At 53.4% G+C, this 26885-nt stretch overlaps 1 protein-coding gene across 1 annotated transcript in view; it reads right to left on the bottom strand.

Annotated features, from left to right (window-relative positions):
* ACOT11 (acyl-CoA thioesterase 11) overlaps positions 1-25421 on the bottom strand; it is a gene marked incomplete at its 5' end in the record, with an annotated part of 45424 nt that extends 20003 nt beyond the window's left edge. The window contains 2 exons of the mRNA XM_079936408.1: positions 874-1075; positions 25389-25421. Of these exons, the coding sequence (XP_079792534.1) occupies positions 874-1075; positions 25389-25421 (235 nt within the window). The remainder of the gene's footprint in view (positions 1-873; positions 1076-25388) is intronic.
* Positions 25422-26885: the final 1464 nt, after the last annotated feature.

Here is a 26885-nt window from a genome sequence, read left to right as displayed (position 1 = left end):
CACCCTTCTTTACTTTCCTCACCGTGATTACGACACCCCGACCCTGTCTTACATATCTGGGTTTTGTCTGTCTTAGTGCCTCTCCCTCCTGCTAGACCGCATGTCACTTGAGGGCAAGGATTTTTGCCTGTCTTGTTCACTGCTGTGCCCCTGTCCTGGAGCAGCGCCTGGCACGCAGGAGATACTCAATGAGCAGCTGTCGAATGAATGCATGACGACGCCATGCTATTCCACTTCCTGACCTCCTAGAGTGCCCGTACCCCTGTCCAGTCAACCTCACCCACCTTTGTCTCCTTGCCTGAGTCATTCTTCCTCTGAGGACTGTGCTCCCAGGCCTTAGTCCTTCTAGAATCCCTTCTCTGCCCCCAGGGCTGGGGCAGAGCCTCTGGTCTGTTCTCCCAGAGCCCTGCTTCCACCTCCCTTTCCCAGCTCCCATCAGACAGTGCTGGGGGGCAGTCAGTCTCCTGTCTGGCCCCCCCATCAGACTGTGAACTCCCTGTGGGCTGGAGAATACTGGGGCACCACAGGCAACAAAATGAGCTCAATCCAGCTCCACTCAACTCTACTCAATGCCACAGGCTTTGCTCACAGCCAGTCTCAGAGCAGCCACATTGAAGGCCGCGCTGTGTCAGAGCAGGGACCTTAGGTTATAGTACTCAGACCTCTGGGCGCCTCCGGGCAAGAGGCTGGGCCCGAGCAGAGCATGGAGAACTTGAAGAGGGCATTGCAGGCAGGTGGAGCAGCCTGAGCAAAGGCTGGGAGGAGGGAGGAGGGTGGCACTCGGGGACGGCAACCGTCTCTGTAAACTGGGGCCTCTCCTCTGGGTGTGTGGTGCCGGGGCTGGGAGGGCAGCTGTGCCGGGCGCGGCCTCACCGGACAGGCAGGCGGTGGTGTCAATCCATTTGAGCAGCTGCCCGACGCTCAGCTCGCCGCGCTGGTTGGTGTGGCAGGGCAGCACCAGCTGGCTCATCTGCACCTCCGTGGGGTTCCGGTAGCCCTCGTCCTCTGCCATGTTGTTCTCAGTGCGTGAGGCCGACTTCCGGGATGCACGGTTGGAGAACACGGAGGCCAGGCCCTGGGAAACAGAAGAGGCGGTCAGCTTACAGCAGGGTCTCCCAGATCTGCCAGTCCCTGAGACCCCAGGGCCACCGGCCATAAGACCCCAACTCCAAGAGTGGCCACCACCTTCCAGCCCAGGGTCTCAGACCCCCAGGGGCTCTCTGGATGCCCTTATGCCCAGCTTCCTTTTGGCCAACAATTCTGTGTTAACATAACCTTGGACCCGGAGGAGGGGGCTGGGAGAGAGGGATGCAGCAGAGAACTAATTCAGCTGGTGGGCCAGCTTATTCAAATCTTGCCTCAGATTCTCCTTCATTCTGGAAAGATTCCCCCTCACTCTTCAGGGAGGCCCAGTGAGCCCTGCAGCAGTCAAGCCTGGGGATTTGCTCCTAGTTCATCCTATAAGAGCCCCTTCCTCGGGCCCCTCATTCTTCAGATGACATCAGTAGCAGCATCTCTGCTGGGTGCTCATCCGTCATCAGCTCTACTGACTGGGAGGGCTCTGGGCGGTCACTGACCAGGTGGCTGATCCCGACCAGGGCTGGAACAGCTGCCAGCTGGAGAGCCAGCAGAGAAAGTCCTCAAATGCATGAGTTAGAGGAGGAGTTTCTGCCCAGGGCCCAGCTTGTCTCACTCGCCAGGCAGCAGAGATGGGGAGTGCCTAGCAGTCCCCTAGATGGGGCGGGATGAGGAAGGGCAGCCAAACTGCCGTCCTATCTCTCTCATGACACTGTAAACAGAGGTGGGGATGCCTGCCTGCATGAGAAAAATGACAGGAGGGACGGGCACAGGGGTTCCAATTTTCATGGCCAATGCCAATTGTGGTGACGATAAGTCACCGCTAACGTTTATAAAGTGCTTATTAAGTATCAGATGCTCGTCTAAGCACTTTACAAGTACTAAGTCAAATGTTATCCATACAACAAACCTCTGAAAGAGGTACATTATTATCTTCATTTCAAAGATGAGGAAACTGGGACTTCCCTGGCAGTCCAGTGGTTAAAACTTCACCTTCCAATGCAGGGGGTGTGGGTTAAATCCCTGGTCGGGGGGGGGGGGGGGGGCGGGGGTCGTGGCCAAAAAACCAAAACATAAAACAGAAGCAATATTGTAACAAATTCGATTAAAAAAAAAATAGATGAGGAAACTGAAGCCCAAGTAAGTGCCAAGCCCAGCTGTGACCCACAGAGTCTGAGGTCCTACCCATCACACTACACTGCCTGCAGGACCTCCTGGGGTCCGAGATGAGGAATCTAGGGCCCTGGATGCGGATTCAGCAGCAAAGAGTGCTGTGATCCGATGTTGACCCTGCCACTGCCGCAGGATGGGGGCAGTGACGGCTCGGGGCAAGGATGGGTCTCATTCTGGGAGTCTATACCCTTTGGATAACTCCCTTCACAAGGATCCCGTAGCTAATTCAGTCAATTCAAAACACACCGAGTTAACTTGTTTAGGTCACTGACCCCCCTAAGAGGCAGAACTGGGATTTGAACCAAGCCAGTCTGACCCAGAACAGCTTGTGGGTTCCCAGACAGGCAGCTCATTCCCAAGAGTCCCTGGGTACCAGGCTCAGTGCTAGGCACCAAAAGGAGAGAGAGGAGGGCAGCTGCGCCAGGAGCTCGCAGCCTGGGTGGGGGCCTGCGGGTGCCAGGCTGCCAGGCTGTTGCAGGCAGCTCCCAGGCCTCTGCAGTCCAAGCATCAGGACCCGTCACCATGGTAACCACTGCCAAGGCATTTCCGGCCGGGTGTGCATTGGGGGCCTGCTTGGATGTGGATGCGGGTGGCTGGCTTTCTGGGTGTGGGAGACGGTAGAGGAAGGAGGCAGGCAGACTCCGTTCACCCGCACTCTTCCCAACCCCTCCCATGGCTAGAGGTTCTGGGCAGAACATTCCAGAAAGAAGCCCTGGAGAAAGCTAGGGCAATGGGGGAGGCAAAATGCAGAGGGTAAGGGGGCAGAAGAAAAGCAGAGCATGTGGAGTTTCTGGGCGGTTCTGTATGTGCACACAGGGAAGCCCCCCCAGCACAATGTCCCTGCTTCATCAGCCTATTCTCGTCTACTGCCTCACTGGATCCTCACGAGGCAGGCAGAGGGTGAAAACCGTTTACCCCATTTTACAGGTGAGGAAAGTGAGGCTGGAAAAAGCCCTAGACCAGCAGTCAGGACATCTGAATTCCAATCCTCTCTGCTTCCCACCTAGCCCATACCCACTCCTACCAGCCTCCTATTTCCTGTTGTGCAAAGCCAAAGTCCCATCCATTGGAGTCTACATGCCTGGAGGCAGGATCTTTGCCTTACCCATTTGTTCATTCATTCATTCACTCATTCATTCACCGAGCACCTCCTCTGTATTGGACTGTCCCCCAAACACTGAACATATAAGAGAAATTGGGCCAATCCTTTGCAAAGCTCCTACTCTAGTGCTTATGCTTAGAAGTACCTGGCACAGGGACTTCCCTGGTGGTGCAGTGGTTAAGAATCCGCCTGCCAATGCAGGGGACACGGGTTCGATCCCTGGTCTGGGAAGATCCCACATGCCACAGAGCAACTAAGCCCATGCGCCACAAATACTGAGACCGCGCTCTAGAGCCCGTGAGCCACAACTACTGAGCTCACGTGCTGCAACTACTGAAGCCCGCGTGCCTAGAGCCTGTGCTCTGCAACAAGAGAAGCCACAGCAGTAAGAACCCACGCACCGCAACAAAGTGTAGCCCCCGCTCGCCGCAACTAGAGAAAGCCCGTGCACAGCAGCGAAGACACAACGCAGCCAAAAATGAATCAATCAATAAATTAAATTTTTAGGGCTTCCCCGGTGGCGCAATGGTTGAGAGTCCGCCTGCCGATGCAGGGGACACGGGTTCGTGCCCCGGTCCGGGAAGATCCCACATGCCGCGGAGCGGCTAGGCCCGTGAGCCATGGCCGCTAGGCCTGCGCGTCCGGAGCCTGTGCTCCACAACGGGAGAGGTCACGTCAGTGAGAAGCCCATGTACCACAAAAAAAAAAAAAAGAAGAAGAAGAAAATAAATAAATAAATAAATTAATTAAATTTTTTAAAAAAGAAGTACCTGGCACACAGTAGGACCTCATCAAAGGTTTGTAAAGGAATGTCTAGAGGCAGACTTGAGTTCAAATCCTAGCCCTGCCCCTCATGTGCTGTGTGATCCTGAGCAAGCCCCTCCCTCCTGAACCTCATCTGTCACTCACCAGGCAGGGGCAGGGGGAGACTGCCAGTCCTCAAGATATCCCACCCTCGATGCCAGGATTCTGGGATCTAATCCTGCAGGGCTCTGGCATGGCCAGCTGAGCTTTCCAATGAGGAAGCTAAGGAGCCCGGTTACCTGTCAGGCAGGAAATACTGTACTCTGAGCAGGGCTGAGCTCCCACCCCACTCCCCCCTGGCAAGCTAAGGAACAGGCCCCACTGTGCTGTGCTCCCACTTCCCTCAAAGAGAGGAGTGCAGAGCTCCCGGGCTGGAGCACGCGCAGGGAGGCAAAGCACAGCCTCTCAGACTCCAACTCCTTCCTTGGGCTCCAAGGCAGTCTGCCACGTCAGGGCAGGCAAGGCCAGGCCTCCTTCTAATCCCATGGTGGGCAGGCATCCAGCCCGGGAGGCAGGGGCGTGTGTGGCCCAGGCAGGGTTTTGCCAATGAGGCCCCAGAGCCGAGCCATTCCTCTCAGGGCCAGTCACGGGGAGAGCAGAGGCCCTGGTCAGAGTTAGGGCCTGGGGCGGCCAGGCTGCGCCAAGACAGCTGACAGGGGGGACAGAGCCTGCACGAAGGTGGAGAGGGCATCTAAGAGCCAGGGACGTGCGCTCTCAGACGGCAGCCATGCCGGGGGCTGGCTTCCAGCTGCAACAGACCCGGCCAGATTTGATAATCCCAGACTAGGCCCCAGCCGGCTACACTGTGGTCTCTGTGTCCCTGCTCCTCAGCCAGAGGCATGGGACAGAACTGCTGGGTCAGAGCAAGAAAGGCCACTTTGCTCAATCCCTTCACACCTGGGGAAACTGAGGCACACAGAGGGAAAGGCTGGTCCTGGTAAAGCCCCCTAGGCCAGGGCTCCTTCTGGGCAATTTAACAACAGGCCACACTACAGACTTAATCTGGATTTCCTCCCTCCCCCAAGTAGCCAAGTCTCAGTGACCCAACCTCCTTAAACTCTCAGTCTAGCCCCCCTGCCCTGATGTGTTCAGGCCCCCGCACTGCTCACTCACTGGGTTATTTCCACAGCCAGTCCACAGGCCTCCAGTAGCTCTCCACCTCCTTCCAGGCCTCTATGCAACACCGGAAGGATCTTTCCAAAACCCAAAGCCACCAACTAGACAACCACAACCTACAGCGTCCTGCCTTGCAGGGAGGCTGGGCCCAGTCCTTGCAACTGGGACTTCGTTCTGTGCCTTAGGACCACACAGACTTTTCTGAAGAGCAAGCCTGAGCAGGCATCTCCCCTGCTCAAGACTCCTCGATGGCTTCCTGCCGCTCTCAGGATCGAGGCCCTACTCTGTAGCTGCTGCCACTGTCCCTGCAGCTGCTCTCCCAGCTCCAGACCATGCTCGGTTCCCCAGAGCACGCTCTCACCCCACCTCCGTTCCTCTGCCACATGGGCACTGCCTCTGCCTAGGATCCCTTCACCTGCGCTACCTGCCGAGTGACTGCTTCCTCCTCCTCCCTCTTCAGCACCTCCCCCTGCCTTTTCCCCAGGGAGAGCTAGGGCCTCCCTGGCCCCCACAGCCTTACTGTCTCCACACGGCACTGACCGAGCTGTGCAGTCACTGATTCAGAGCCGCCTGCCCCAGCAGACAGGCATTCCCACAGGACAGGGATGGAGTCAGGCCTGGCACAGAACAGGTGCCGAATAAACACCTATGGGAGAGGAAAAGGGTGATGACAAGGGCGGCCTAGGAGCTGAGACTTGATGACGAGGACCATCTGAGGTACAGGGAGGACTGCAGAACAGCAGAAAGGAGACGCAGGAACAGCAGGGACTCCAGTGACGGGAGTGGCCGGGGCAAAGGGAAGCAGGTGGGGAAAGTACTAGGTACCTGTTTGGGTGCAGACAGAGGGAGGGGCCAAGGAGTCCCCAGAAACCACGGAAGACCCCTGGAGAAGGGCGCGGCCTACAATGATTAGTGGGAAAACGTAGAGACCAGCCAGCAGAGACATCTTAGTGCCTTCAAGAACCATCTTGAAGGACTTCCCTGGTGGCGCAGTGGTTAAGAATCCGCCTGCCAGTGCCGGGGACACGGGTTCGAGCCCTGGTCCGGGAAGATCCCACATGCCGCGGAGCCACTAAGCCCGTGTGCCACAACTATTGAGCCCACACACTGCAACTACTGAAGCCCGCACACTCTAAGGCCTGCGTGCCACAACTACTGAGCCCGCGTGCTGCAACTACAGAAGCCCGCACACCTAGAGCCTGTGCTCCACAACAAGAGAAGCCACCGCAATGAGAAGCCCACGCACCACAACAAAGAGTAGGCCCTGCTCACTACAACTAGAGAAGGTCCACACACAGAGACAAAGACCCAAAGCAACCAAAAAAAAAAAAGAATCATCTCAAAGAGCAGGCCTAGAGCAGAGGAGGCCCACCTACCCTGGAGGGGAGAAGCTGGCCTGGGTGACCGCTCAGCTCACCCACCATGACACGGGGCTGCTCTTGGGCATCAGCCTGGCCTGGATCCAAGACCGGTTCCACAACTAATTTGTGTGACTTCAGGCAGGCTGCTCAGCCTACCTCTGTGGACTACCTACAGTTCCCTCAACTGTAAAAATGGGATTATAATACCTACATCCAGGGTCATCATGGGGATGAAGTTAAACAAGATCAAGTGTTCAAAGCTCCTAGCACACGCCTGCCACGTGGCTAACATTTATTGAGCACTTAGGTTAGCATTATAAACTGAGTTTGGGCTTCCTACAGAAATATAGCTGGGAGACACCTAAAGAGAGCTCAAACCAGACTGTCTACATAGTACTTTCTCATGTATGAGTTCACCAGAGGCTCACGGCAACCCCATGAGGAGGCAAGACTGGTAGCCGGTTTGAGAGGTTCTGTGAGACCTCAGAAAGCCAGCAATAGTGGAGCAGGGATTCAAGTGCAGGGTGCAAGACCCCGCACGGCCCTGCCCCGCCCCACTGTCCCGCCTGGCCTCTCCCCAGGGGGTGGGGACTGGAAGGCAGGCAGGCAGCAGGGAGAAGTGCCTTGGCCCACCGCCAGCCAGGCCTCATGAAAACCAGGCACTCCTGCAGCGTGAGGGAGCTGCCTCAGCTGGTGCCCTGTCCCCACAAAGGTGGCTCCAGGCTCTCAGAGCGACCAGCCGCTTCCCAGTGGTTTTCTCACCAGCAAGGCAGGAGCATCTGTCAACCTCCTAAACACCCCTTCAAGTCTATTCCGTCTTCTTCCCAGAAAAGGCTCTGAGGTAGCCTGCGCATGCACACAGACTGCACACACACAGGGCTCCATGATGCAAACAGAGCTAAGGAACAAAATAAGGGAGGAGCAATTATGTTAGGAATCCAGGTGCACAAAGATGCTGCCATAAAGAACTGCAGTTGGCCTTGAGATTCCCAGTAGACAAGGCTATAAAGGACAGTAGTGGATGCACTCGGCCGTGACACCAGCTAGAGGACTGGGAGGACGTCGGTGGCCTGTTCCATAGGCTTTTGATAGTCATACATATCAGATCATACCTTCATTCTAGAAGATAAATAATGGTCTCCAGCACCCTAGGCACACATCCTCATTCTACTTCTAGCTACAGGGTGTGTTGGCACTTGACATTTTTCAAGATTTGGGGGTGAGGAAGGTAGAGAATTAAACCATTATTTTTTACTAAGCACCTCCTCTATGCCATTCATTTGGTTAGCACTTATTGAAACCTACTATGTACCAAGTTCTATGCTAGAAGCTTCCATATGTATTATTTCAGTAACTCTCATATCTATCCTACAACGCACTGTTATTCTACCCATTTTACTGATGAGGAAACCAAGGCTGAGAGCCAGTACATTGCTTCTAAACACCTGAGAAGTGACAGAGTCTAAGACAATCCCAGGGCAGTTCCCTGGTGGCCTCGTGGTTAGGATTCTGGGCTTTCACTGCCGTCACCCGGGTTCAATCCCTGGTCAGAGAACTGAGATTCTGCAAGCCACGCAGCACGACCCAAGAAAACCCACAAACAATCCCAGACCTACCAGCCAAAGCCCACATTTATATCTCTATAGCACTTCCATAGGCCTCAGAGATGGAGAAGATGGAAGAAATTCTTCCATCCGAAACTCAGAGAGGGGACGTAAACTTCCCCACGTCATACAGCCGGTCAGTGACGTTAGAGAGAACAGAGGCCAGTGCCCTGAGTCCCCACCCAGAGCCCACAGCCTGGGGTAGGCTGCTCAGGCGGTGGGCACTCCCCTTCTGACAGCCAACTCTTGTGCTCTCCCAGTGTGGACAGAGGGGGATGGGAGAGTCTCCAACCTTCTCATCTTGCCCCTGACCCTAAATCTGTTAAAGAAGGGAAGTGGGGTTGGGGGCATAATTGAAATTCTGAGCTAAGCCTGCCTCCTTTGGAGGTAGAGCTTCATGAGGCATTTCCAGTTCAGTGCCTTCCTATAAAACTGAATATAAGTGGAATTTGTATCAGCTCATCACTCCCAGGAGACGTTGGATGAGTTATTTTACCTTTCTGTGCCTCAGTTTCCTCATCTGTCAAATGGAGCATTTAACTAGAGAGTCTCCAAGACTCTTTTCAACCATGAAAGTGTTTGGCTTATGGGAGGACTTTCTTGACAAGACCCACGAGGCCCCCCGGCAGATCGCCGGCCACGCCTCCAGTCTTGATCACACCCGTACCGCCAGCCACACTGGCCGTCTCTCAGTTCCTCATACCCATCAGGCCACTGCCCACTTCTGGACTCTTCTCACGGCATCCCCTCTGCCTGGCGCAGTCTTCCCTCTCCTCTCCACCTCCGTAAGGCCTTCTCATCCCTCAGCTCCATTCTCTCTCCCGCCATCCTCATGCTCCTGGCCCCATGAACCTCTGGTCTAAATGCTCTCCATTGTGACAACATTCATTTAATTGTGGGAGTATTTGGTGGACATCGATGAGAAGATCCACCAGGTAGGAGCCCTCTCTCTCTACACCTGGTGTCCACCGGGCCCAGCACGGAGCCTGGCTCACCGTGGACCAAATGAATGAGTTTGTTCAGAGGGTCTCCAGTTCCCTCTGATGTCACCCTATGTAGGCAGGGAGAATACAGGCCATGAGGTCAGGAGAAGTTCTCCACTAGAGGCCCTGCCCCTTCACCCCATTCTATTTTTTTTTTTCTTTTTTTGGCCACGCCGCAAGGCACGTGGGACCTTAGTTCCCCGACCAGGGATCGAACCTGTGCCCCCTGCAGTGGATGCACAGAGTCAACCACTGGACCACCAAAGAAGTCCTGTTTCTCCCTGTCTTTTTTCTCCCCTTCACCCCATTCTAGAACAGAGAGTCTGAACATCACCTGCCTCCAGCCACTCCCCGAGGGTAAAAATAGCTTGTCTGAAATCTGATACCTGCCCTCAGCTGGGTCATCTGGAGAATTCCTCCCGCCCCACTGAAGAGCCAGCCAGGGGCCAGAGAGGGCAGGGAGGGCATTTCCTGAATGCTTAACCATTCCTATCTCATCTGATACACAGGAAACATTTGCGGTGTTATCATTGGCAAGGTACACAGGGGACCCAGAGAAGTCCCAAGTCCAAGGTCCCGCAGCTCTAAACCACAGAGCCAGGGCTTAAGTGCAGGCCTCCTGCTTCTATCTACAAGGTAGCTCTTGCCTCCTCACCACAAGACTGAAAAGGGCTTAGAGATTGAATACAACTGCCTGCTGGTATGAACGGGGAAACTGAGGCAGTGGGTGCCGTCTGTCCAAGGTCTTAAGTGAAAGGGCCTGAAGTGGGGCAGACCTTGAGTAAGTAATTGAGAAGGTGAGGACAATCCCCATCCCATCTCCATCCAAGACTTGTGAGGGTTAAAGGAGATCCCGAAACTGAGGGCACCCGACTAACTGTGAAGTGCTGCCAGATGTGAGGGAGGCTGGAGATGACGAAGCAGTTGGGCAGGACCAGACTTGTCTTTCCCCCAGCAGCCTTCTCACTCCTGGAAACCAGAATGTGGAGATGGGAGGAAATGTATGGAAAGTGCCGTGTAAACCACAGTGGCTCAGCCCTCCTTTTATTCCAGCACTTCTTGAGTCTGCGAAGGGCCTGCCCACGGGGACAGGACAGCCCGAGTGGATCCCCACACAGAGCAAGACAGGGGTTACCTGGGAGACACTGCCACGCAGAGCGGGCGCAGCAGGGGCCTGAAAATGAGGCGGAACCTGCAGGGACTGGCTGTGTGGGACTGGGATTCAAAGTCGCCTCATCCTCAGCTCTGCTTCTCTGCATCGTTTGGGCACCGTCCCCACAGAGTGTTGCAGAACTATGACCGATGGGACGTGAGCAAGTTTTTAAATGTCTCTGGCCCCAGCTTCCTCCTTTATAAAACTGAAAGGGTAGGTATGCAAGTGAGAATGAAAACAATCGTGCTCCCTTGTTTAATTATTTACTATGTTCCAGGTGTGGTGCTAAGCATTTTCTGTGCCTTTTCTCTTTCAATCCTCACACAGCCCTAATAGTCAAATGTTGTTGTTATTCCCATTTTACAGATGGGAAAACAGAGGCTCAGAAAGGGTACGGTGCACGCGCGTGTGCGCGTACACACATACACACCCACACCCATGCACACACACACACACACACACACACACACACACACAGCCAGTAAAGGGCAGAGTTGGGACTTGAACCCAAGTGTGTTTACCTCAAGGGCTGAGTCTGCTTGGGCGCTTTGCTGTAACTGCCTCTCTCTTGTCTGACAGGCAGGATAGTTATTGCAGCATCCCAGGCATTAGTGCCAGGCACAGGCCCTTCCTTACCCACACATGCCAGGCAGGGCCCTCAGGGAAGCTCTCCTCCCCATCGACCCTCACATCCTCTGCAGGAAACAGTGATGGTACCAGGAGCTCCTCCCAGCACAGTCCAGGGTCCAGGCACTTGTCCTACTGGATACTCAAGGCCAGCAGCCTGTGAGGGAGTGAGGTGCCGCCACCAGTGCAGAAACTGCAAGCTGTCTGTCAGCGGAAAACCGTACTTTCTAAATCCTTAACTTTGGGGAGTGGGAGGAAACCTCATGGACAGCTAGATAGGTCCCTCTCAGACGCAGGCATGTCCAGCTACCCCTGCCCCTCCACCACTGACAGCTGCCTCCCTGCAGCTTCCTTCCTTGGAGCTGTTTGCCACCTCTCACCCCCTACGTCCAGCAGACCCCAGAAAGGGGCAGGAGGGGTCTGCACACAGGCAGTCTGACCCCAAGTGTGACTGGTCCCTCGGGCAAGCCCCTCTGATAGTATCCAGCATGGAACCCACATTCACGGGGAACCCCCCGCCATGCGAGCCCCTGGCAGTGGGGTGAGCCCTTCAGGATCTGTGAAGAATAGGGCCAGCCTCTCTCTTCATCAGAGCCCTTCATGCCCTGCCTGTCAGACAGCCAAGGCTGCTGCCTGACACCGCATCTGAGACACCATGGCAACGGGTGGCTAGGCGATGGGCCAGGTCTGGTCATCCTGCAAGCAAGTCCATTTACCTTGGAGCTGGAAACAGTTACAGGGACCACAGGAGAGCACGGGGGAGAGGGAGAGAGAAAGAGAAAAGGGGAGGGGGGAGGAGAGAGGGGTTACAGAGAGAGAAAGAGGGAAAGAAGGGAAAGAGAGAAAGGGAATAGAAAAACCATGAGGTCAAAGAATAGACGCTGGTAGGGAACAGAGCAAGTGGAAGAGAGGACACACACACACACACACACACACACACACACACGAGAGAGAGAGAGAGAGAGAGAGAGAGAGAGAGAGAGAGAGAGAGAGAGAGAGAGAGAGAGAGAGAGAGAGAGAGAGAGAGAGAGAGAGAGAGAAGTGAGGAGGCAGGAAAGGGGCCCCCTCCCAAACTCCCCCACTGCTCACATTCCTCAGGTTGGAGCTGGTCTCAGCCCTTTGGGATTCTGGCCACAGCTGGGACTTCCTGCCCCAGGAAGCTGGCAGCTCCGTGGCCCCTTGGAGGCCCCAGTCGCTGCTCCAGTCCCTGCAGTCCCCTCCACTGAGGGACGGTGTCTGCCCTCCCCAGCAGGTGGGGCCCCTGCCCCAACCCCTCAGGCAGCACCTAGAGGCTCAGTCCCCTGCTTGGTCCCCACACTCCCCCAAGGCCCCAGCTGGTCACCGGTCACCAGTTCTCCCGTCCTCTCACCCAGTTCCCCTCCCCTCATACAACACACCAACTTCTTTCCTCCAAAGTGTTCAAGAAGTCATTCCTAAGCAGAGCAGAGTGGCGAGAGTGGGTGTGACTTCACCCACAGAAAGCATTTCCTTGCTCCGCAGGAAGAGTGGGCCTCAGGAGGCCCAGCAAGGGGAAACCAACCCTCGACGGGCTGCTTCTAAGGCCCCGAGTCGCCAGGTGGAAGGCTGGGACCCGGAGCTGGGCCTGGCCTGCTCCCTCGCAGGGGCTGCTGAGCTGAGCAGATGTGCCAGTGGTTCTCTGCTGGGCACTCACCATGCTCCAGGGCCTTCCTCGGCCTCAAGCTCTCTGGCTGCAAGGTGGCCTTATCATTCCTGCCCTAGTCCCACTCCCACCCCCCACGTGCTCTAAACTGTCTCAGAGGAATCTGAGCCCGCAAGAAAGGATTGTTGAAGAGGTGATGAGCAGGGCAGACAGAGAAGAAAGAAAAACAGGAAGGCATAGGGGGCTGGCAAGCAGGACACAGCCTGCATTGGAATCCTGGCACCGCCTCTGTCTCCCTGGATAAACTTAGTCACTTACTTAAGCCACTCTGAACCTCACTTTCCACAACTGTAACATGGGAATAATAATATCATAGTGAGTATTCAATGAGATTATATACAAAGTGCTTAGACCAGGATCTGACCTATAGAAAATGCTTGAAAAGTGTCAGCTCTCCATGTTGTTAAAAAGCCAAGGCATGGGGACTTCCCTGGTGGTCCAGTGGGTAAGTCTCCACGCTCCCAATGGAGGGGGCCCGGGTTCAATTCCTGGTTGGGGAACTAGATCCCGCATGCATGCCGCAACTAAGAGTTGCATGCGGCAACTAAGAAGGCTGCGTGCCACAACTAAGAAGCCCGCATGCTACAACTAAAAGTCCTGCATGCTGCAACAAAGATCCCGCGTGCTGCAGCTAAGACACGGCACAGCCCAAATAAATAAAAATCAATCTTTAAAAAAAGAAAAAAAGCTGAGACATTTATATCATTCTTTTAGATTCCATACAATACATAAATAGACTCGTAGACATAGAAAACAAACTTATGGTTACCAAAGGGGAAAGGGTGGGAGAGGGAGGGGTAACTTAGGAATTTGGGATGAACAGATACACACTACTATATATAAAATAGATAAACAACAAGGACCTACTATATAGCACAGGGAACTATATTCAATATCTTGTGATAACCTATAATGGAAAAGAATCTAAAAGCATACATATATATATATATACACACACAAGAATACATATATATATATATATATATATATATATATATATACATCACTGAGTCACTTTGCTGTACACCTGAAACTAACACAACATTGTAAATCAACTATACTTCAATTAAAAAAAAAAAAGCCAAGGCATTGTTGAAGGACACAGGGAATCATCCTAACCTGGAAGGGCCTGCACTGGTCCCTGGGGTAAGAGATCCCCGCCGTGATTGGCCAGGCGGCCCTGGCAGAGCCCATGCCAAGCCTGAGGACGAGGACCCAGGCTTCGGGTGGACAAGAGAGCTGCGGGAAGCTCCCAGTGGTGGCAGACAGGCCTTTCTACCCAATTCCAGGACAGACACTTCAGGTAAACACACCAACTGTCTACCACCAGGGCTTCATTTCATCCATGGATCAAGATGTGGAACAGGCTGGAGTCTGTGGCACTCCAAGGAGGCCTCCCACGGACGATCACTCACAGTCTAGCCAGACTCAGCAACTTCTCATCTCCCTGGCCCCCAAAAGTCTCAAGACGCCTCACTAAGGAAATGGCTTCTTGGAATAGAAGGCAGTGATCGCAAGAAACCAGCTCGGGTTCACAGGGAACAAGGCATTCCAGGCACAAGGGAAGAGCTCACTGGGGCAGGAATAGACATATTTTGCGTTTGCACAGATCCAGAACATTGTGGGTGCTCAGTAGACATGAGTTAAATTGAACCTGGGAGCTGTCTCCCACATTTGTCTGCTCTGTTCAACTTTTGGTCAAAGGGCTTGAATGAAGACACACCCGGTCATGGATGGCCACCTGAAAGGTTGTAACTTTTAAGCATAAAACCAAGCAGATGAAAATGAACACGATTCACACTGTCAGGCTGCATTTAAGTTTTTCTGTTGCCATCACTTTGTTCTATGTGTGCTGGCGTGGCTCTAGCTTAATGGTTGTTTATGCAAAAACGGCCTCATGGTTTCCCCTAACCACAAGCACAACAGTGGCAACTCCCGCTGCATCCAAAGGGTGCCCCGTGGTTGCTGAAGGCCTCTGAGGAGGTGAGCGGTGGGGACGTGTTTAGGGCAGGAGGGATTGGATGGCAGGGAAGAGACAGCCTCTAGCTGAGGCACGGCAGGCAGTGTGAGGCCCAGCTCTGTAAGGGGGAGACAGAGCGGACAGGGAGTGGCACAGCACGGACAGCCAGGGAGTAGGGGCGACAGTGAGGGGGCCAGGCTACTTGTGGCTTGGGTGACAGTCCTCTGGCTGCAAATGTGAGGGCTGGCGGGGTCAGAGGACAGGAGGGTCCTGGTAAGGAATAAAACCAAGACCAAACAGGAGTGGACAAGGTTAGAAAGAGGCTAATTCTGGCCCGGGATCAGCATCAACATTTTTAAAGACCCAGACTCTCCACTCAGGAATAGACAGTAAACAAAGGAACGAGATTGTTTTAGAGTGAAAAGTACTGTAAGAAGGAAAACAGTGGCACTATTCACAATAGCCAAGACATGGAAGCAACGTAAATGTCCATCGACAGAGGAATGGATAAGGAAGACGTGGTACTGTGCTCGCTTCAGCAGCACATGTACTAAAACTGGAATGATACAGAGAAGATTAGCATGGCCCTTGCGCGAGGATGACATGCAAATTCGTGAAGCGTTCCATATTTTTCCAACAAAACATTGTGAAGCAACTATACTCCAATAAAAATTAATTAAGTACTTTACATAATTATTTTTGAAAAGAAAATGCAAAGTATTTCCTAAAAGAAAAAGAAAGTCAAAGTATATGAATGAATCAAAGTATATTTCAAGTTACTGGCATAACTGCATGGAAAAATAAGAAACTGACTTTAAAACTCATGATTTTGACTGTATATCCTTAGTGGGACTTATCCTAAGAAGAGAAAGGGGGCTTCCTTGGTGGCACAGTGGTTGAGAGTCCGCCTGCCGATGCAGGGGACACGGGTTCGTGCCCCGGTCTGGGAAGATCCCACATGCCGCGGAGCGGCTGGGCCCGTGAGCCATGGCCGCTGAGCCTGCACGTCCGGAGCCTGTGCTCCACAACAGGAGAGGCCACAACCGTGAGAGGCCCGCGTACCGCAAAAAAAAAAAAAAAAAAAAAAAAAGAAAGAAGATATGGTACATATATACAATGGAATGTTAGCCATAAAAAGGAAAAAAAGAATGCCATTTGCAGCAACATGGATGGACCTAGAGATTATCATACTAAGTGAAGTAAGTCAGACAGAGAAGGACAAATATCATATGATGTCACTTATATGTAGAATCTAAAAAAAAAAAATGATACAAATGAACTTATTTACAAAACAGAAATAGACTCACAGACATAGAAAACAAACGTATGGTTACCAACAGGGATGGGGGAGGGGGTGGGGATAAACTAGGAGTTTGGGATTAACATATACACACTACTATATATAAAATAAACAACAAGGTCCTGCTGTATAGCACAGGGAACTAAATTCAATATCTTGTAATAATTTATAATGGAAAAGAATCTGAAAAAGAATATATATATATATATGTATAACAATCCCGTTGCTGTACACTTGAAAGTAACACAACATTGTAAATTAACTATACTTCAATTTAAAAGAATTTTTTAGAAAGAAGAAAAACAGCATATGTGATAGAGAGAGAAGGTGGTGGACCTGAAGGAACTAATTTAGGTTGATTCATCAAGGAGACTCGTGGCCAAGATCTGAATGAATGACAAGCAGGAGAGATTGGGCAAGGTTCTGGGGGCACAGGGTCCCAGGCAGGCGAGCAGAGGGTGCAAAGAGCGCAAGGAGGAATGGGAACAAGCTTGGCTGCCAGAGGACCGCCAGGGGGGCCAGAGTAGGCAGGGCAGTGTCAGGAAGAAGGGAAGAGACCGGGAAGAGTCCTATGTCACCCAAGGCCTAAGGTCTCAGTGGAGTTTGGATTTTACTCGAGGTGTGATGGGAAAAACTGAAGTCTATGAGTGGGGAGAGAGTGATCTGACCTGTATTTTAAGATCACTCTGCTGGGGACTTCCCTGGTGGCCCAGTGGTTAAGAATCCACCTGCCAATTCAGGGGCACGGGTTCGAGCCCTGGTCCAGGAAGATCCCACACGCCGCGGAACAACTAAGCCCGTGCTCCACAACTACTGATCCTGCGCTCTAGAGCCCTGCAAGCCACAACTACTGAGCCTGCGCCCCTAGAGCCCATGCTCCGTGACAAGAGAAGCCACAGCAATGTGAAGCCCGTGCACCGCAACGAAGAGTAACCCCCGCTCGCTGCAACTAGAGAAAGCCGACGCGCAGCAATGATGACCCAACGCAGCCAAAAATAAATAGAAATAGTAATATAAATAAATAAATAAAATATCTTTAAAAAATAAAAAAGATCACTCTGCTGTTGTGCGGGGCGGATTGCAGGGTGAGAGAGAAGCAGCGAGACTCCTCCGTGGGCCCCTGCAGTCTGAAGAGAGATGATGGACCCAGGAGTATGGGAGGTGGAGCCAGCGCTACATGCTGAAGGCTTCCCCGTGTGAGAGCGAGAGAACAGGAGGTCGTGGGGAGGATCCAGACTTTGGACAAATGGCTGGTAGATGGTGGTGATGGTTACTGAGTTGGGAGAGACCAGGGGAGAACTAAGTAGGGGTGGAATCAAAAATTTTTGAGATCCTATGAAACACTTAAAGAGAGATGTCAAGGAGGATGAATGTTCAAGTTTGGAGTCTGCTGGAGAAAAGGCTGCACCTGGGGACATGAGAATACTTGGGCTTTAGAATCCACAGGACTCTGCAACCTTGTGGTGGGTCAAAGGTGGCTGCCAATTCTTTCCTACTCCTCCCTAGACCCCAGGGTGGGTCTAATCCCCTCCTCTGGAATCTGGATCCCCCTTAGTGACATTTCAACTGGTGACTTTTTTTTTATATGTGTTGGGTCTTTGTTGCTACACGTGGGCTTTCTTCTAGTTGCGGCAAGCAGGAGCTACTCTTCATTGCGGTGCCCGGGCTTATTGCGGTGGCTTCTAGACACGCGGGCTTCAGTAGTTGCAGCACCCAGGGCTCAGAGCACATGGGCTTCAGTAGTTGTGGCACACGGGCTTAGTTGCTCCATGGCATGTGGGATCTTCCCAGAGCAGGGATCGAACTTGTGTCCCCTGCATTGGCAGGCGGATTCTTAACCACTGTGCCACCGGGGAAGTCCTCAACTGGTGACTTCTGAGACCAGATCATGAGAAGCCTGGCAGCTTCCACCCAGGCCTCTTGGAACTCTTGCTCTGATGGAGCCCACTGCCAGGTGGGAAGTCTGACTTCCCACTGAGACCTTCATATGGAAAAGGCCCCATGTGGCTCCTCAGAATGACAGTCCCAGCTAGAACCAACCTTCCGGCCATTCCCACCAAGGGGCCAAACACCAGTGAAGCCATGGTGGACTCCATAGTCCAGCCCATCCACTGGCTGAACACCACCAAGTAACCTCCATCAACACCACATAGAGCAGAAGAGTCACCCAGCCAAGCCCTGCCCAAATCCCTGACCCACAAAAATCTCAAGATAAATAAAACGGTTCTTGTTTTAGGCCACTAAGTTTGGGGATAGTTTGCCACACAGTCATAGTAATAGAACAGACATCATCCAAGGAGAGAGCAAAAGAGGTCGGCTGGGAAGGAGAAGCCTGCAAGGGAGCCAGAGAAGGAGCCCTGAGGTGGGAGGATCTCCAGGAGGAGGGGCGCCTGTGGGTCCAAGGTCAGAGAAGCTCTAAGGGGGCGGGAGGAAGGGCGAGAGAAGAGCCCATTAGAGTGTATTAGGAAAAGGATGAGAGGAAAGAAGAGGAAGCAGGGACCACAGAAAACTCTTTCAGATTCTTGTGGGAATGGGGAGCAAAGAAACAAGGGAGTATCTGGGAGGGGACATGGGGACAAGGGAGGGGTTCTGTTTGCCTAGAGGCAGGAGAACAAAGAGCTCGTTTGTGTGCTAATGGGACAGAGCCAGTTGTGTGCCTGAGAACCGCCTACAGCACAGGGACTGCCCAAGAATTGCTCTCCCAGAAGCTCAGAAAATCCCTTTTTAGAAATCTATGGCTGCCATTTACTGTGCACCTACTATGTGCCAGGCCTAGTTCTTGGGGCTCCTTTAATTCTCAAGTCCGCCCTGAAGCAGGAGCCCTCATTTTACGGCTGAGGAAAAGGAAACTCGGGGAACAGGGAAAGATCCACTCAAAGACACATGACCAGTAAAAGGTAGAGCAGAGACTGGACGTGGGCTCTTCTGACTCCAGAGCCTGGCAGGGGTGCCGCAGGGGGACCAGTCCTGGAGGGAGATCAGATCCCCCAGCCCACGGGACTTATGAGACAGAGCCTGGCACTTGGGAGACCCTCCATCGGTTTCCTCCCTGCTCTCCTGCCTTCCTGGTGATACAGAGAAAGAGCTGGACGGGAGTGGTCCCTGGCCAGTCCATCCCCCACTGGGCTGTGGGGATCTCACCACCATCCACCATCACCATCCCCCCATGCCTCTGCAGAGGGCCTAGCAGGCTCAGAAGTCCCTCCCAGTCTCCTGTTTGCCTCCCTGAGAACCAGTCTGAGCAGGGGTGAGACACACCTTCTCTTAGTCTTGCAGCCTGAAAGCTCTGCTTTTATCTTCCAAAGTAAGGGCAGGCAGGTGGGGACCAGGTAATCTCAGTCCCAAGAGGCCCTCAGGGTAGGGGTGGAGGAAGCAATGCTGTACTTGCCCCTTCCCTTGCCCCAAAGTCATTCAGTCCTTGGGCCCCCTCCTCTCCCCAGGCCCATGTGTCCCACGTACCCCACTGCTCTCAAAGCCTGTAGGCAGGCCGTCCAATCTCTACGTAAATGCATCATGACACTAACCTCCTTGGCACAAAGCGGGCTCAAATGACAGGGACCATTATTACCCCCATGTCCACATGTTTCGGATGAGGAAACTGAGGCTGGGAAAAGGTAGCCGCTAGCCACTAGCCCAGAATGAGCCGGAGACTTCTGACTCCAGACACCATCCCTCCCACAGCTCTGGGGGCAGTATCCCCAGAGAAGGAGAGGAGCTGGGTCTCTCCATACCCTCCCTAAGGGATCAAATGGAAATTGAGACTCACCTGGTTTGGCTCAGCCCTGGAGTGTGCTGGAAATCTGAGGCTGCTTTAGGAAGACTTGAAGGCCACTCCCCTTCCAGATCTCTGAACGGATTCCAGGCCTAGGAGCAGGGCCACACCTGGCTGGGCCGCACCCCCAGGGCGGATCACAGCCTGTTCCAGAGGTGGAGTTCAGCATTGCCACCAGCAGTGAGCATCCCATTCCAAATGATGGGCCTCTCTGTGGCACCGCAGAGGTGCTGCCAGCCAGCCTGCTGACTCCCTGGACTTTTGAACAACCAGACAAGGTAAAGCACATACAACCACTTTCTAGACTGTAAAGTGGGTGTACATATGAGGAGATAAACTCCTTGAAAACAGGAGCCAGGCCCATGTCTCTCTAGAGTCCCAGGGCCTCACTATTTTTTTTTTCCAGCTCTATTGAGATACGGTTGACAAATAAAAGTTGTACACATTCAGGTTGCAAAACACAATGTTTTGATATACGTATATATCGTGAAATGATTACCACAATCAAGCTAATCAACACATCCATCACCTCATTTTTTTTTTTTTTTTTTTTTTGCGGTACGTGGGCCTCTCACTGCTGTGGCCTCTCCCGTTATGGAGCACAGGCTCCGGACGCGCAGGCCTAGCGGCCATGGCTCATGGGCCCAGCCGCTCTGCGGCATGCGGGATCCTCCCGGACCGGGGCACGAACCCATGTCCCCTGCATCAGCAGGCGGACTCTCAACCACTGCGCCACCAGGGAAGCTCACAGTTACCCTTTTTTGGGGAGAGTGGTGAGGATGCTTGAGATCCACATTTTAGCAAAGTTCCAGTACATAAGGCATTATGGTTAACTACAGCCACCATGCTGTATTTTAGGTCTCCAGAACTTATTCATCTTATAACTGAAAGTTTGTACCCTTTGACCAACATCTCCCTTTTCCCACCCCCCCCATCACCCCACTATACTTTTTGGAGCACCTACTATGTTCCAGGCATTTATATACATTATATAATGGCTTCGTATCCATAATACCATTTAATCCTCACTAAACCCTGTGAGGGACAACTATCCCTCTTGCACAGAAAAGGGAACTGAAACCGGGCTGTCTGAGGGCCACGTTGCTCCAGGTGGTAGAGCTGGGATTTTGCTTTTCTCACTACCACAGTTCTTTCTACTCATTCACTAGGCTTCCTCTCCAAAAGAGGTGCTTAATACTTAATGTCTACTGCCATTAATTAATTAATGTCTGATTTGCTGAGAGAAGGTTATTACTATTGAAGAAGGCCCAGGCAGGATACACATGTTACATGGGAGGGGGCCAGGGAGAGACACCTCAAGGGGTTACTGCCAAATGTTCTCCCTCTTCCTTGCGGAAAGAGCTTTTCCCACATCTCACACACAGGTGCCTCTGCCGGGACCATGCTTCCTAACCTGGAAAAGTTTTCAAGGCTGAGCTACTCCATCACCTCTTCCAGGGAGACTACCCTGTCCCCTAGGCTATGAGGGGCCACCTCGGGGCTTCCCTCTGTCACAGCCTGGCCACACTGTGCTCTCATCATTGGTTTTTACCACTCTCTGTCTCCCCATCAGCTTGGGGGAACCTGAGGACAGGTCCAGTCTGACTCATCCCTGTGTTCCCAAAATGCCAGACTCTGGTCCTTTCCATCACTGCCCTTGTGCCACCTCCTACCCACAAGGAGGCTGCTTCTGGGAGTGGCAGGAACACACAGGTCTGCAGCCAGGGAGCTGGCAGAGGACCCAGCCAGCAGCACCATCTGTCCCTGGAGGCACAGGACAGAGCAGGCACAAGGCAGAGGTGTCAGTTCCTCGGCTCAGCCAGGTCAGCCCAGGACAAGGCCCAGCTGTAGCTCAGGGTCAGCCGAGACTTCCAATTCTCTAACTAGCTCAAAGTGACTCAGTGCCAGAGCCTTGGTTTTCTTAGCTGTAAAGCTAGCTGGATACCAGCAGCCTTGCAGAGCTGTTGGGAAGTTTAAACACACCGGACACTCCGTAGGTGCTCAACAAAAAGCTAGCATTGACCATCTCATCCGACCCACGGACCCTGTCATTGACCCACTGAGGAAACTGAAGTCCAGATGAGACGGAAATAAAAGAACCAATATTTACTGTGGCCAGTTATGTGCCGGGATCTACAGTCCTCCACTGTCTTTAACAAGATCTGCAGGAACAGACCTGGTTCACAGATGAGGAAACAGGTCTACAGGGAGTGAAGTGTGTGAGTGTCTCTAAGGCAGTTATCTGGACTCTTACCACTGTCCAGCTCGGACCCACCTGGACCAGGCACAGGTGAAGGGCAGGGGTGCAGCCTCCCCTAGGCCCTAGGAGGCAGAGGCAGGAGGTCAGCCCTGAATCTGCATTGTCAGCGTGTGAAGGTGGGCAGAGGAGGCTGGCATGGGGTGAGTCTGGGTGTGAGATCGAGGCCACTTTCTCGGTGGCCAAGACAAGGACTGGAAAGGGGGTCCCAACCTAGCAGGTAGGGGTTCCGAGTCTCTCGCCAGTGGTACAAGCCCAGGCACATCCTCTCACTTCTCTGTGCCTTGTCTGCACCAGGGCACTGATCCTATGGCCCACCTCCCTATTGTGAGGGGTCAGAGGTAGATGGGAAAGCAGTGGGGACCTTCATGGCGCTGGAGGAGAGGAACTCTGATGATGTGTTCTCCCGGGTTGCTGAGTTCAGTGTGCAGGGACTGCACACCTTGGCACCGAGACTGGGGACCAGAGAGTCCCCAAAGAGTACACAGTCTGGTGGGCAGAACAATAGGGCCCACAGCACTCCAAACCCCAAACCCTGCCTCCGGGGTCCAGGCCCCCAGCCTGCAGCACGTCGTAGCCATGTCTCAGCCCCTTGCAGCTGCTCCGCCCTCACTCACTCCACTCCAAGCCACGCCAGCCTTCGTTCGGCAGCTCAGATGCACCAAGCTCCCCCCACCTTGGAGCCCATAAATGAATACTGTTCCCTCTGCCTGGAACGCTCTTCCCCCATCTCCTCCCAGGGCTGCCTCCTTCTCAGCCGCTGGGTCTCCGCTCAGTTGTCACCTGGTCACAGAGCTCTCTTGTGACCTCTCTCATTATTCTCTAACAGTTCTCTGTTCTCCAGACAGCCCGAGTTTAATCTCAGCAGTGCCACTTACTAGCTGTTTGACCTTGGGCAAGTTACTTAACCTCTCTGTCTCAGTTTCATCTTTAATCTGGGCATGGTACCACTATCTACTTCACAGAGTTGTTATAAGGAATATATGAATTAATGCATGCTTGGCACATAGCTAGCATTTATATGACATTTATTATTACTATTCACAGCTCTTATCACAGATTTTCATTGTATGTTTCTTTGACTACCTTTTAACTGTGTCTCCCTCATTAGCCATCAGCTCCACACAATAGCCTGGGCTCATCACAGAGTACTCAGCGCTGACACAGGCTAATCCCTGTAGAGGGAAAAACTGAGGCCAGTATAACATCCCGAGGAAGCACCGTTAATTCTGGGAGCAGCAGGATGGGGGTTTGAAGGGGAACGATGGCTGAGCCAGGTTTTGAAGGATGAAGATGAGTCCTCCAGACTAAGAACACCAAGGCTATCTGCCCATGGCTGAGACTGGGCTTCAAATGTGGCTCCCAAACGGGCTGAAGCTAAGTGTCTGAGTCTCATCTCCTCCTCCAGGAAGCCTGCTGGGACCCCTTCAGCCCACTCTGAGCTCCCATGGCCGCCCATTTGTTCACAAGTTTTTGTGTTCCTGCTATATGAGAGGCACACTATTTTACGTCTAAGGGTCTCCCTTCCTCCACCACACAGCAGGGTCCTTGAGGGAGCTGGGCCCCTACTTTTCACTGTCAGGACCAACCTCAAGGTGGTGCACAAACCCTTCACGAACATCCAGACCCCCAGGATGTCGAGGCTGATGGGGACCTCAGAGAACAACCAGGGAGGGGGAGCGCGTGGCCCAAGGTTACATGTCAACGATGGGGTGAAGAAGAGATTCTAATCCAGAGGTGGCCAAATGGTATACCCTAAGCCTCCCCACACTCTGAACTAGACCCTGACTGAGGCCGGCGCCGGGGGGCCGGGGAGCAGCATCTCCAGCTGTCCTCGGGTTCAAGATGAAGCAGGGGGATCGCCACAGGGGGTCAGGAACAATGTGGAAGTCTGTGGGTGCGTGAACACATGCACAGAGGCTCACGTCTGTTTCTGACCTTCAGCCACCCTGTTGGCAGCACTACCCGGGTGCAGAGCTTCTCAGGGGGAACTGGCACAAAGAGCTCCATCCTCATTCCCAGAGTAAATGAAGTTCCTGGGCCCCCTTGGGAGCTGCCCGGACCAGGCTAGAACCCAAGCAGAGGTTCCCAGCCTCCCACAGGGTACCAGCCCAGGAGTGCGGGACTCTGACAGCTTGCGTGGGGAAGGAGAAGGGTCTCCACTGACAGAAACAGGACAGGTGACCCTTCCAGCACCACCACACAGGCACTCAATTCTCCTCCAACCACCCCAGCCTGGCAGGAGGCTCACCACCTCATTCATTCATTCACATGTGCCGAGTGCTTGCTGGGTTACCCAGTAATGGGTGAAAGCAAGAACCATCCGACTCCAAAATGCTCACTGTCTGCAGTGCCATGGGATACTGACAAGGGCCCCCAAACCCTGTAAAGCAGGGCACGTGGGTTATCTGAGGCCCCCCTTTAACCCGGTTTTCTTGGTCCCCAGTGAAGAGTTTGGTGGGTGGGTTTGCTTGCTTTTCATTAACAGCAGCTTTGGTAACAACCCAGAAAATGGTCCCCTCCTGTATTCCAGGGGAATTTGGAGAATTCAGGAGGAAACAAGGGGAGTCCAAGGAGATCTGCCATGCAGGCAATGATCCAAAGGTGGTGATCAAGGCCAGTTATACAGATAGAGGGAGGGGGTGGAGAAGAGATGTCTTTATTTGCCCCTGCCCCTTTTAAAAGGCTTTTCTCAAAAATGTCTTCAGAGGATGGTAGCTCTACAGCATAGCACGCCAGTCTGTCCTGAACGCTTCTCCATTCCCCAGATCAAAGGCTCCCGACAGGGACAGCTGAGCACTTGGGTCTGTCTGGTGCCTCAGCATCTAATCTCAGCTCCAAAGTCCCTGTTGGGAGGTTCCAGGGAAACGTTCTCTGCGAGGTCACCTTGCAGAACACCTTTCCAACAGCCCTCATTTGATCCTGCACGTGCTCTCCCAAAGAGGTAATTGTCCCCAAGAACACTGGCTTCAGCCTGTCACACTCACTCACACGCACACCCCTAGCCTGTATCTTCTAGCAGCTCCGTGGCCCTCAAGCCCTGAACTCTAAGAGTTAAACACTACAGAGCCACAGAGCTCAGCCGTCAGGCAGAAACCGGCACAGAACTCCATGGGGAGAGACACACACCCCCAGAATAGAATTCCAGACGCAAAGAACTTGCCGAAGATGATTCCACTCAACATAGCCAGCCCTCCTAACGGCCCCTGGGGCTTGTTTGGGGATTGTTGCTTATAATAAACCAGCCCAGGAGTTCTGTGATTTCTCCTTGCAAAGACAGCTAGAAAATGGCCCATTGAAAATGAGAGAAGATGTAGGACTTCTGACTTAAAATGGAAACTTCAGTTCTCTTTCGGGATCCCCAGCCTCCAGTCCCCTCCCCTCTGCCCCCAACCCGCCCCCAGCCCACCCTCCATACCCTTCGCAGGTGATTTCCGACATTCTGGATCATTGCTGCGACACCCCGCTAGCTGTTCGCACCCTCCTCGGAGAGACACCGGTCACCTGAGCGACAGCCCGGCTCCAGCTCCAAATGAAGCCGGTCCGCCTCTCCTCGCACTCCTCCCCGGCTCCCGCCCCTCCTGAGCCAGCCGTTATCAGTTATCACCGTGTCCTGGCCTTTCCTCAGACTGCCCTCGGGCTGCCCTTCCCCTAGCGCCCCACACGGAGGCTCCGCGCCAGCCCGCCTGCCTGCCCAGTGCAGAGCACGGAGGGAGGCTGCCAGCTGGGCCACAGCCATGTCAGGGGCCCCTATGCCCACCCACTGCGCACCCAGCCAGACACTCACTGCACCTCCAGCCACAGCCAAACTTCGTCACCCCCACCTCCAGCCCCTGACATCCTCCCCACAGGGACTCTGGCTCTGGGATGGCTCCCGGCCCCAGCCAGCGACACTGGCAAAACAGGCACCGGCTTTGCATCCGTCCACAAGGGGTCAGGCTGGAAGGTGACAGGAGTCTGGGGAGCTGCCAGCAGCCTCCCAGAGAGATACCAGACCCACCTGCTAGGACTCTTCACCCTTGAGGTGCCGCCCAACACTCCAGCCCACCGGCATCCAGCAGCTGCTGGCCAGCGATGGGGCACACCCCCCTCACTTCCTTAAAATAGGTGGCGTGACTTTTCTAAAAGTGACACCTGCCAAATTCCACCCATCCGCTCCACAGAGTGCATCCCCCTGGGCTCCCACCCCAGCCCCTAAAAGACCATCAGGACTTTCCCTTCTCCCTCTCACTTCTGCAAGGCACATGGCGAGGCAGCTTGGACACCCACATTGGATTTCTCACGACAGGGCAATAAAATCAAGTGCTTGGTGTTTAAGGAAAGAAGGAGGGGAGTGGAATGCAGGCAGGGGAGCTGGGACTGACAAGTGGATGGCAAATAATAATGAGCACCTCACAATAACCCAGCACCCACTGTGTGCCAGGCCTCACCATGTCCTCATTCCAACCCCACCTGAAGGTCGCTGCGGGAGGGTAGGTGAGGTGCCCCAGGTGGCCCAGCTATTGAGTGCAGATCTGTGCTGGAACAGAGGTCAGTCCAATTCTGAGGTCTCTGCCCTTTCCTCTGCCCCTCTAGTCCACTCACCACATCCCTAATAATGTCTCCTCTTGGGCCTAAGACAACTGGTTTCTGGGCCTGTTTCTTTTACTAATGTGCTATGTGACTTTGGGCAAGTTTTCTCCTCTCTCTGGGCCGCCCTGTTCTAGGAGTCAAGGACTCTAATGTCCATCACTGTGAGCTCAGGCCTTACCTTCAAAGAGTTTATGGTCTGTCAGTACTTCAGTGTCTACAAATGCAAAATTAAAGTCACGCCTTAAAAATGGCAAGATGATCCAAGGATGGCACTGAGGATTGGGGCAAGCCGGGAGGCTCTGTGGAGGAGGTAGTGCTAGAGCCGGACTGAAGACTGAATAGG

The sequence above is a fragment of the Stenella coeruleoalba genome (assembly GCF_951394435.1).
Source record: "Stenella coeruleoalba genome assembly, chromosome: 1".
In the NCBI taxonomy this organism is placed as follows: Eukaryota; Metazoa; Chordata; class Mammalia; order Artiodactyla; family Delphinidae; genus Stenella; species Stenella coeruleoalba.
The sequence above is the reverse complement of the archived record's forward strand: the minus strand, read 5'-3'. Positions and strand labels throughout refer to the sequence as shown.